We start from the raw sequence: 10,930 nt of genomic DNA, 5'->3' as shown, positions 1-10,930 counted from the left end.
AGGCGACTACCAAAATCCTCCAGGGGCCAAGATCTGACTTCAGAAGAGCTAAACTTGAGCTTTCTAAAAATTGCACAGGTGGTCCAACATTCAGAATTTTCGGATGTTATTCAAAAATTAAATAAAGGCACCACCCTACCCGCAATCTTGCAAAAACTCAACCCGTTTTTGCATGAATACTCGGATAAGTCGCTGTCGTTTAAATTAATCCGAGTAGGAGATCGCTTATTAAATGCAGCTCTCCCATACGATGCCAAATTTCCGCTTTTATTAAATATAAGTTCGCACTTCGTTATAACGTATTTACGGTTCCTGCATATTCGAAATCACGACGCTGGGGCTAAAGCGTTGGTTGCGCTTCTTCGAGAACGCATGTGGCTAATTAATGCCCGAGAAGCTTGCAGTAGAACCGTAAGAAACTGTATACATTGTTTTCATTACAAGCCGAAGTTGCAAAACCAAATAATGGGAAATTTGCCAGTCGAAAGACTTCGAGCACTACGGCCCTTTCTTATATGTGGCGTAGATTTTTGTGGTCCGATATACACAACTTTAAAAATACGCGGTCGACCACCCGTAAAAACATATATTGCAGTTTTCGTTTGCTTTACGTCCAAAGCAGTACTTTTAGAATTAGTTTCAGACCTGTCAACTAATTCATTTATTCTCGCCCTAAAAAGGTTCATTGGACGCCGAGGAATCCCGACGAAGATATTCAGCGACAACGCCACCAATTTCGTCGGCGCCGATCGCAAGCTGCGCGAATTGAAGGAGGCGTTTCTGGCAATGGGCCCAGAACTGAAGAGATTCGCAGCAGACGAAGGGTGGAGCTTCATCTTTATACCACCGCGAGCGCCGCACTTAGGCGGATTATGGGAAGCCGCAGTGAAGTCCGCCAAACACCACATCGTTCGGGTAACCGGCAGCGCGCTACTCACAGCAGAGGAGTTAGCAGCAGTGTTGGCCGAAGCGGAGGCCATCCTCAACTCTCGCCCCCTAGTACCTCTGAGCCAAGATCCTAACGATGGCGAGCCGTTAACACCAGCGCATCTATTAATAGGATGCTCCCTGCGGGCATTACCCCCCGAGAAGGTGCAAGTGGACCCAGTTCGTTGTTGCGAGAGATGGCTACTTGTTTGCCGTCTCAAGCAACAGTTCTGGCGACAGTGGTCCAAAGTATACCTGACGGGCCTTCAGGAGCGCAACAAGTGGCGCAATATGCTGCTCAACGACCTCGTTCTCGTCCACGAGGACAACGTGCCGCCGCAGCAGTGGGTACTAGGGCGCGTCGTCGCAACCGTCGAAGGGCAAGACGGCAAGGTGCGAGTCGCAGAAGTAGCAACCAAGACGGGCACGATTAAGCGCCCCATCCACAATTTGGCGACAGTGGTCCAAAGTATACCTGACGGGCCTTCAGGAGCGCAACAAGTGACGCAATATGCAGCTCAACGACCTCGTTCTCGTCCACGAGGACAACGTGCCGCCGCAGCAGTGGGTACTAGGGCGCGTCGTCGCAACCGTCGAAGGGCAAGACGGCAAGGTGCGAGTCGCAGAAGTAGCAACCAAGACGGGCACGATTAAGCGCCCCATCCACAAACTGGCTGTCCTTCCACTGGATATTGAAGGAATCTGATCCTGTCAAGGTGGCCGGTGTTGCGTCAAGCGACAAGATATATATGTATATTTAAACCTGAAATTAAAATTAAGAAAAATGAATTATAAAAAATTATAAAATATTGAATTATTTAAATTATTGTATACTTACCTTAATTATGCATTCATACTACTAATCTACTACTTACCTTAATACTTACCATAATCTATTACAATATTGAACGAAAAGTTGAAGATAATTATATTTACCCCTTTTTTATACATATGAACATTACCACTAGTTTAAGCCGTTAGTTTAAGATTTAGGTTAAGCAACTAAATGAAATTAAATAAAGATGCTATTGTATTACAAACCTAGAAAGCGAACGGACGTGTTTTCTTTATCGGAATATTTTAATTATTCGCGCATTCCCAGTAAAGATTTTTTCGCTTCTCAAAAACGCTTGAGAATTTTCAGACACAATACCCAAACATACAGGATATATTAAAGCAGATAATCCAACTTGAAGGCACCATAACATTTGATGAAGTAATTAACTCCAATGAAGAAACTAAATTTACGAATATCCGAAAGTTACATTAACTACTCATTCCAATTGAAGATCACCCGATCCAAACTACTGCTACACAATCATAACCTTTGGAATTATAGTCCTGATAATTTGGACACTACTCAAATTAATTAAACTACGACAAGTTACTCAAGAAAGAAAGAAACTACACGAACTTCAACAACTCACAGCCACCTTTACATTATAAAAATGCGGGCATTTTATTTGTTTTTTTTTTTTTTTACAAGAGAGAGGAGAGTTAATACCGGTATCAACGACACTTATACACAAGTATATGAGAAACGCTGATAAAGCCAGTTCTGCCCTAATCAAATAAACAAGAGTATCAAACACAAGACTTTGAACTCATACCACACCATACTCGAATGCAAGACATGCATAGACCGCATGATAAGATAATTATATTTACCCCTTTTTTATACATATGAACATTACCACTAGTTTAAGCCGTTAGTTTAAGATTTAGGCTAAGCAACTAAATGAAATTAAATAAAGATGCTATTGTATTACAAACCTAGAAAGCGAACGGACGTGTTTTCTTTATCGGAATATTTTAATTATTCGCGCATTCCCAGTAAAGATTTTTTCGCTTCTCAAAAACGCTTGAGAATTTTCAGACACAATACCCAAACATACAGGATATATTAAAGCAGATAATCCAACTTGAAGGCACCATAACATTTGATGAAGTAATTAACTCCAATGAAGAAACTAAATTTACGAATATCCGAAAGTTACATTAACTACTCATTCCAATTGAAGATCACCCGATCCAAACTACTGCTACACAATCATAACCTTTGGAATTATAGTCCTGATAATTTGGACACTACTCAAATTAATTAAACTACGACAAGTTACTCAAGAAAGAAAGAAACTACACGAACTTCAACAACTCACAGCCACCTTTACATTATAAAAATGCGGGCATTTTATTTGTTTTTTTTTTTTTTTACAAGAGAGAGGAGAGTTAATACCGGTATCAACGACACTTATACACAAGTATATGAGAAACGCTGATAAAGCCAGTTCTGCCCTAATCAAATAAACAAGAGTATCAAACACAAGACTTTGAACTCATACCACACCATACTCGAATGCAAGACATGCATAGACCGCATGATAAGCACTTGTTTACAATAAATAATAAAATTAGACTTTAGACCTAAGCCACAAAACATGAATATGTATCAGCTTAACGAATAATATATAACCCATAGCATAATACGAAAACATGTTCACATACTTAATGAATTTCTAAGAATAAAGATCATATTCTGCCAAAGAAAATATTAATTTTTTAACCATTCATAAGTATATGAATTAACTGGCGCGGTAAGCCAAGATTTGTTCATACAGGAAAGGTTGGTCGTCCCAGAAAGGAATATCAGAACGTACAGTCAAAGAAGCATTAGCAAGCGAATACTTTTTGAGTGGGAGAAATCTGTGCAAGATGAATATGCGGCATTAGTAGCCAACAACACTTGGACCTGCCGAAGGGTCAAAAAGTAATTGGATCAAGTTGGTTTTTTCTATTAAACGTGATCCAGATGGAAATATGGATGGAGATTTCAAGTCAAGGTTAGTAGCAAAAGGTTGTAGTCAACAACTGGAAATTAACTATTGGGAAACGTTTCCGCCAGTAATTCGATACGAAACTATTCGTATGTTACTTGCAATTTCTGTTGAGAAAGAGTTATATTTTCATCAAGTGGACATCTCAAATGCATATCTTAATAGCAATCTAACAGAAGAAGTTTTTATATGAGACAACCGGAAGGTTTTATAGATAGCAAAAATTCGAACAAGGTATTAAAACTAAACAAGGCTATTTGTGGCCTAAAACAGTCAGGTAGAGAGTGGAATAGTACACTCGATACAGCTTTAAAAACTTTAGGTTTCAATCCATGCAAATCCACGCCAACTTTCAATGTAACACAATTTTAAATTACATGCGATTCTTTCTCTTTCCAGTTCACAAATCAAGAAGTAATTAATATAACTGGATAAAACTTTTATACTAATGATTCCTTTAAAGTATGCCACTTTGTGACCAAAAACTGTCCAAATCCAAACAAAACTGTTCAAGGGGATCTTCAGTGGACTTTTGACCGAAAGTATCGGTCAATGTGTGAGATATTCAATTGAAATCTGCATATCAAAAATGGGTTGAATCGAGTCAATACTTCCCTGAGCTCCATATACCTAACATGAAGATTTTCGTACTTCCAGGTGACCTTATGCTACATATATGGGCCAATAGTTGCGTTATCTCAATGAAAATTAGAGAACATATTTTACTCATAACAGAGTATTTTTGTGTCTAAAATAGATACAATTGGACAAACTTGATATAGCTCCCCATATAACTAAAATTAGGATTTTCCAATATCTGGCTGATTTTGCTCCATATAATTGGTGATTGTATGTGAGGTGCCTACCGGGGCATCTCGACAGGCTAAAGTTTATTCAACTTATTATTTTAATTGGTGTATAAAATTTATGTTACAATATAACATATAGTCCGAAAATATGAAATCATTTTTTTTTTTTCAAGAAATACATTTGTAGAAAAAAGTATATTTTTCCTTTTTTTATTTTCCACATAAATTCTTTCTATCCATATAAAACTTTAAACAGTTCTGGAGCTCAAAACATGCGCTACATCACCTCGAACCTACCTACCCGACGACTTTTCGCAAATGATTACGTTATGATAACAAATGCCCAAATACAGATTTGACAATGGTAATAGCAATAGATTTAACAGCTAGCATGCCATAAATTTTAGCCTATCAAGATGCCCCGTTAATGAAACCCAAAGAAAATTTTTTTAGTATGTGGCATGATAATAAAAATTCATTGAGGGTTTTTAAAAATTTGGTTTTGAATATGACGCGACATTGGATAACAGTAGCCAAAAGCTGATTAAAATTTTTATGGAAAATTTGTGTCGCCATTGTGGGGTTTTAAAGTGGAATGAGCAAAGAGCAAGAATGAGTTGCTCTGGGGGCAAAGTAGTCATTCCTATCTTTGAAGAGACTGTGAAAAAACAGTATTTAGGGGCGACAGTTCATAAATTGTTTAAAAAAGAGTAAAATAAGCTAAATGAGCCTTAGTCGCCTACTCCAAACCTCTTCTACACACATCGCTAACACGCTACACTCACCACATTCACCTCGACATCACCACACCACAGTCCACATCAATACAACCCACATATGAGAGCATCTCACACCCACACAATCACATACACACCACACTCGATTACACGTAGTAGTTTGAATCAAAAGCGGCCTTTACACGATCACACATGTTTGCAAGCATGTACGGCGTGATGAGAAGAATGAACGTGTAAACATAATAAATTCGTGTTCGTCATACATGTGTGATGGTTTTTAAAATTTTTTAAAAACATGATGTTGTTGTGAACATGTTTTATGGTGTAAACGCTTGCATCATACACGCAGTATATTTTTTCAGTCGTAAGCAAACATCAAAGCGTAATGGCGTCACGGGTAAATGAAGAACTGTGGAAGGACTTCTTCGAAATTTATCGAAGCCATCCAGAAGTATGGAAGGTGAAAAGTGAGGAGTATAAAAACAAATCAAAGAAGAATGCTGCTTATGAAGCACTGCTAAAAAAATATAAGGATATAGATCCAAAAGCTAATTTAGAAACGTTAAAATACAAAATAAACTCACTTCGAGGATGTTATCGGCGTGAGTTAAAAAAAATAAAGCGAAGTGAGAAATCTGGAGCAGGAATAGAGGAAATATATGTACCGTCTTTGTGGTACTTTCATGACCTGGCATTCTTGGAAGAGCAAGAAACACAGATGACGGGCATGTCATCAATAGAGATTGAGGAAAATGGGGACACGACTGTGGAAGACGTGAGTAAAACGACATTTTTATTTATTTATGTATATATTTTATATATTTTCATTTATAAAACGAAATGCAAAATTACATTGATCCGACACCATTAAAGTATTCAGAAAATGAGTTTCGAATTTCCTTGGCGTTGGTAGTACTCTTCCGACTTGTGGTTTTTTCTATTTGCATCAAAGCAGGTACCGAATTTTCACCTACATCATTTATCATTCGAAGATAATATTCACTGCTTTTTGTGCTTAAGAAGTTGTGTAAATAGCAAATTGCTAAAACAATTTTCGTTGCCTTTTCGGGAGATAAATGTATTGTAGTCAGCAGTATTCTGAATCTGGAAGTTATAATTCCAAACGCGTTTTCTACAACCCTTCTTGCCCGTGACAGACGATAGTTATATTGTTGTTGATGCTGAGTTAGACCGCTTTGGCTATAGGGTTTCATAAAATGTTCACTTAGTGCAAAAGCGTCATCTGCTACAAAAACAAACGGCAGCTCTTTTTCAAAACTAGACGGTTTTGTGGGGGAAGGTATTTTCAATTTTCCGTCATCATGCATAGCCGAAAATATAGTATTTCCGAAAACACCACCATCGGAAACTCTTCCGTTTGCTCCAGCTTCCACCATTATAAATTGATATTTTGCATTGACTATGGCCATCAAAACAATACTGTAAGTCTTCTTATAGTTGAAATAGTATGCGCCAGAATGCGGTGGTTTCGTAATGTTTACATGTTTTCCATCGATAGCGCCAAGGCAATTCGGGAAATTCCACAGTTCATAAAATTCAGAAGCTATCGTTTTCCATTCTTCTTCACTTTTCGGCAACTGGAAAGATAACAGTTTTTATTTTTATTTATTATTTTCAGAATGCACCTTGCGCAAAAAAAGACAAAGAAGAATTTGGTAAAAAAGAAAAACAACAGTTGCTTATTAAAGCAGTCAAAGCTTTAGAAGATTCGACGCGGCCCAATGATGATGCAAGTACCTTCAGTTCGACTTGGGAAGTCCTCTTCAGGAAACTTGACCCTAATCAACAATTATTTGCCAATAAAACCATTATGGAGGTGTTGTACCAAGGAGCTTTGGGACGGTTGAACGAAAATTCCCATCAGATGTTCAACGTTTTCAACATTTTTCTTATAGTGACAACTCGTCAACATGTTTTGATTCAAGAACATTGCAAAGTCGTCCGGAATACTTAATTTCACCGCCGCTTCTGAGTCCAACGCAAATTATATCTACTCCTCAACCTGAAGTTCAGCACATCAGACTTCATAAAACAGTTCAGCCACAGCAATATCAAAAAATTTCCAGCGTCAACATACAACCACAGGAAACCATAAATACTCAACAATACGGAAACAACACGGAATATCAGACATTTACGGACTTGTTGAACGACTCTGACTATTCATAAGCAAACTTTTCTTTTTATTTTTGTTATTTTTATTGATTTGAAGAAATATTTTATTTTTGTTTTGTTTTCCATTTTCATGTAATACATATGTACATTATATGCTTACTGAAATAAAATCTTTAATATACATACATTATATACTTACTGAAATAAAATCTTTAAGAACTTTAATCAATGCTTCACATGTCTCAATAATTATGTTGCTTAAACTTGCAGTTGAAATATACGACTGGAATTTCAAACTTTCGTAGCTCTCTCCAGTTGCCAAATACCTCAATGTTACAGAGAGACGTTCATCTGGCGAAATTGCGTCTCGCATAATAGTATTTTGTTTTTCAATACAAGGTGTTACTTTTTCCAAAAGTTCCCTATATACAGAAGGATCCATTCGGAGAAAATTTTTGTAGTCCGCCGGGCTGGACTGTTCAAGTTCCTTTAATAAACTTATATGTGAAAAAACTGGTCTTCTTGATCGCCATTCCTTTACCCAAGTTTTCCTCTGTCTTTTTTGCTTTTTTTGTTCTACTTCGTCTTCTTCTACAATATCAATTACAAGTGCTGCAACTAATGCACGCGCCATGTTGCTTCGTTCACAAATGATAGAGGAATAATGTATGATTGCATGTTCGACCGTTTAAACGAAAACCATTTTTTTTTTTGCATCATACCATGCTTGCAAACATGTGTGATCGTGTAAAGGCCGCTAAAGACAATGGGATGCCCAACTTATTCCAGTGTGAGAGTGCCTCAAAAAAGCGTTTTTTTATAACATTTTTTTTATGGCGAAATCGAACAATATAAGAATTTTTGGGCATTTAAATTAAAACACCCAACATTTATTACGATTGCAAATTATTATATAATGGACTTTTAATATATTGTGAAACTACTTAAATCCTTTTATATGATTTTATGGTATATTAAAACAACTATTTTTTGATCTTTCAATACTTAATAAGGTGAATTAAGCCTGTTAGTTCTCAAATTTATATACATATGTTTTTAATCATTTGTAATTGAAATTAATTTTATTATGCATCAAACTACAAAACGTTTCATGAAATATATTTAACTTTCACATTTTATTTGATTTGCATTGTCTTCAATTTTTATTAGCGATCTTGAAAGGAGGCAACAAATTCATTCGTTCACATATATTTTTGGTACAATTTCAATCTGGCCGTTCCAGTCATTCCAATTGCAAAACGTCAAACCTACCCAATCCAGTCAATTGTTAAAGTTCGGTAGGTGAGCGGTTCTCACATTTCCAGTGACAGGAGAGTTGGGGATCTCTTCATCCCTGGCTTGAATTAACTATCGAGCCCGTACATCGCTAATTTCGATCGGCGTCCTGCTACGCATCCTTAATTAGTGATCAAGACAGTTGCGTGTCAGAATTTATGCTTGTGAACCCCTTTTTTCTAATCTAGTCCGTGTGATTAAAACAGTTGCTTGCCGGCAATTAAGTTTGTGAACTTTTTTTTTCATTCTAATCCGACTGATTAAAATATTTGTGAACCTTTTTCTATTCTAAGCCGATTGTTTAAAATATTTGCGTGTTTGCTGGTGAACTACATTCTTTACAAACCTTATGTATGTATTCTTAATCAGTGGTTAAAGCATTTGTTGTGTTTAAGCTTTTCTGAAATAAATTCCAAAGCAAAGAATTAATATAACACCGAGCGTTTCTACTCCCAAACAAGGTGACAGTTCAAAGCAAGTGGTAAGTGCAAGGGTGGAATATTCATGGTCCTTCGAGCCTCAAAAAAAAGTCACTATGGAGAAAAAAAATCCAAACAAGCGAGTGGATTAGATTGCACTATGGGGAATTTGGCCGATTTCATGGTATTAATTAATAACTTTTAAACTAAGTAAGATTTTTCGAAACGGTTTTTTTATTATTGTTATAGACACCGATCGGAATGTTTTTAGAAAAATGGGCGTGGCTCCGCCCCTTCCCTGATGAAATATTATTTATTAACTTTTAACCTAATTAAGATTTTTTGTAACGGTTGTTTGTATTAGTCTTATGGAGATCATTGGAAATAGTTTTTTGGTAAAATGGGCGTGGTTCCGCCGTCCCATTTGGATAAATTAATCAAAAACTTTTTAAATAAATAAGATTTTTCAAAACGTTTTTTTTTTTTTATTATTGATATGAACTCTGTTGGAAATAGTTGTTGTATAAATGGGCGTGGTTCCGCCCTCCCAGGACGAGAAACAATTTTTTTTATTTCATATAGCAAAGTTGATAAAGTGACAACTAAATAATACAATAATAAGTTTATAAAATATTTTCATTCTCAAGGTCTTCGTCAGACATAAAATAAAAATCGTCAATTTCATCTCCAATTTCCTCAATTTGATCCTGGCCTTCAAAATTGCACAATAAAACGCTTAAAACTTCTGAAGGAAGTTCCATACTTTTATGCTTCCGAATTCGCTTCATAAGGTTTGTTGAAGAAATCACAGGATCAGAAGTGTCTAAGGCTCTGTTGAAAACATCCATGAAATTATTAACACGACTATGCTTCACAATTATTTTGTGAACAGTTCCCGTCATTGGCAACCATGGATAACAATCCACAATTTGTTCCCCAGTTTTAAAACAAAATTGTTCAAATTTCTCCAAATCATTGAAGCGGACTTAACCCGTGTTTTAAATTATCTAAAAGTGGAACAAACTCGAGGCACTTAAAATTTTTGTTGGCATGGAAGTCCTTAGGTGTTGCATTACATATTGGGCATGCTTGAGAAGACGTTGTATTTGTCAGTGCATTGAGCACTTTTCCATCTATGACAGTCAATTGAAGTTGAAATTTTATGTAAATGCACTGCCTGTCGTTGAACATTATTTTGCATGGTAAAAGTTTCTTAATTTCTTCTTTGATGTTCAGGTCCTCTTTTAATATGGCTTCTCTTGTTTCTTTCAAAAACTCCAATTTGAGAGGGCGGCAAAATCTTATCGACTGTGGAGTACGGTTATTCCATAAAACAAGTCCAGAAGCATCAATTAATCGAAGAGGCATTAGGGTTGAGGCAAATAGGCATGCATCTGAATCGCATGATCCTTGGTCAGCATAGGCCTGGTTATAGTTCGACTGCCCTTACTACCATCGAACCCATAACTTAGGATTAAATCAGCTGATATAAAATCTACCTTCTGCTGCCTCATCGTATTCATAATTACTTCTTCTTGAAGCACAACAATTCGAGTAGCCGTATGACTTAAAAGATATTTCATTGGGACCATTGCTACAGTATCGCTAATGTATATATTAGCAGGTCTACAAAGCTTTTTTTGTTCCACAACATCTTTATATAGAGGGTATATGTCGGCATCTCTGTGCTTAGCATCGTCCCTAATTGCGCAATGCTGCTCCTTGCTTAAGCCTTGATCTAATAAAAGGGCCAATGCTTCGTCCTTTGATGC

General features: G+C 36.6%; 1 protein-coding gene across 2 annotated transcripts; it reads left to right on the top strand.

The window, feature by feature from the left end:
• The first annotated feature begins 2,619 nt into the window (after positions 1-2,619).
• LOC125775480 (uncharacterized) lies at positions 2,620-7,613 on the top strand. Of its 2 annotated transcripts, none has more exons than XR_007421193.1 (3): positions 2,620-3,767; positions 4,161-6,082; positions 6,947-7,613. XR_007421193.1 is itself a non-coding variant. In XM_049446135.1 (3 exons), exons 1-3 carry the CDS (start codon positions 3,737-3,739, stop codon positions 7,280-7,282), a joined length of 780 nt encoding a protein of 259 aa, XP_049302092.1. In that variant the 5' UTR covers positions 2,688-3,736; the 3' UTR covers positions 7,283-7,613. The 2 variants fall into 2 exon arrangements, 1 of the variants encoding a protein (XP_049302092.1); XM_049446135.1 differs by having other exon boundaries at positions 2,688-3,767; positions 5,670-6,082.
• The last annotated feature ends 3,317 nt before the right edge of the window (positions 7,614-10,930 follow it).

The sequence above is a fragment of the Bactrocera dorsalis genome, chromosome 1 (assembly GCF_023373825.1).
Source record: "Bactrocera dorsalis isolate Fly_Bdor chromosome 1, ASM2337382v1, whole genome shotgun sequence".
In the NCBI taxonomy this organism is placed as follows: Eukaryota; Metazoa; Arthropoda; class Insecta; order Diptera; family Tephritidae; genus Bactrocera; species Bactrocera dorsalis.
This window is presented reverse-complemented; position numbering and strand designations above follow the sequence as displayed.

What these genes read in the sequence shown, in the direction of transcription:
- LOC125775480 (XM_049446135.1), top strand. Translation starts at nt 3,737, where the DNA reads ATGGAAATATGGATGGAGATTTCAAGTCAAG. An exon ending in GATGGAGATTTCAAGTCAAG is followed by an intron (nt 3,768 to 5,669) that starts GTTAGTAGCAAA and finishes ATATTTTTTCAG; the next exon opens with TCGTAAGCAAACATCAAAGC. An exon ending in GGGACACGACTGTGGAAGAC is followed by an intron (nt 6,083 to 6,946) that starts GTGAGTAAAACG and finishes TATTATTTTCAG; the next exon opens with AATGCACCTTGCGCAAAAAA.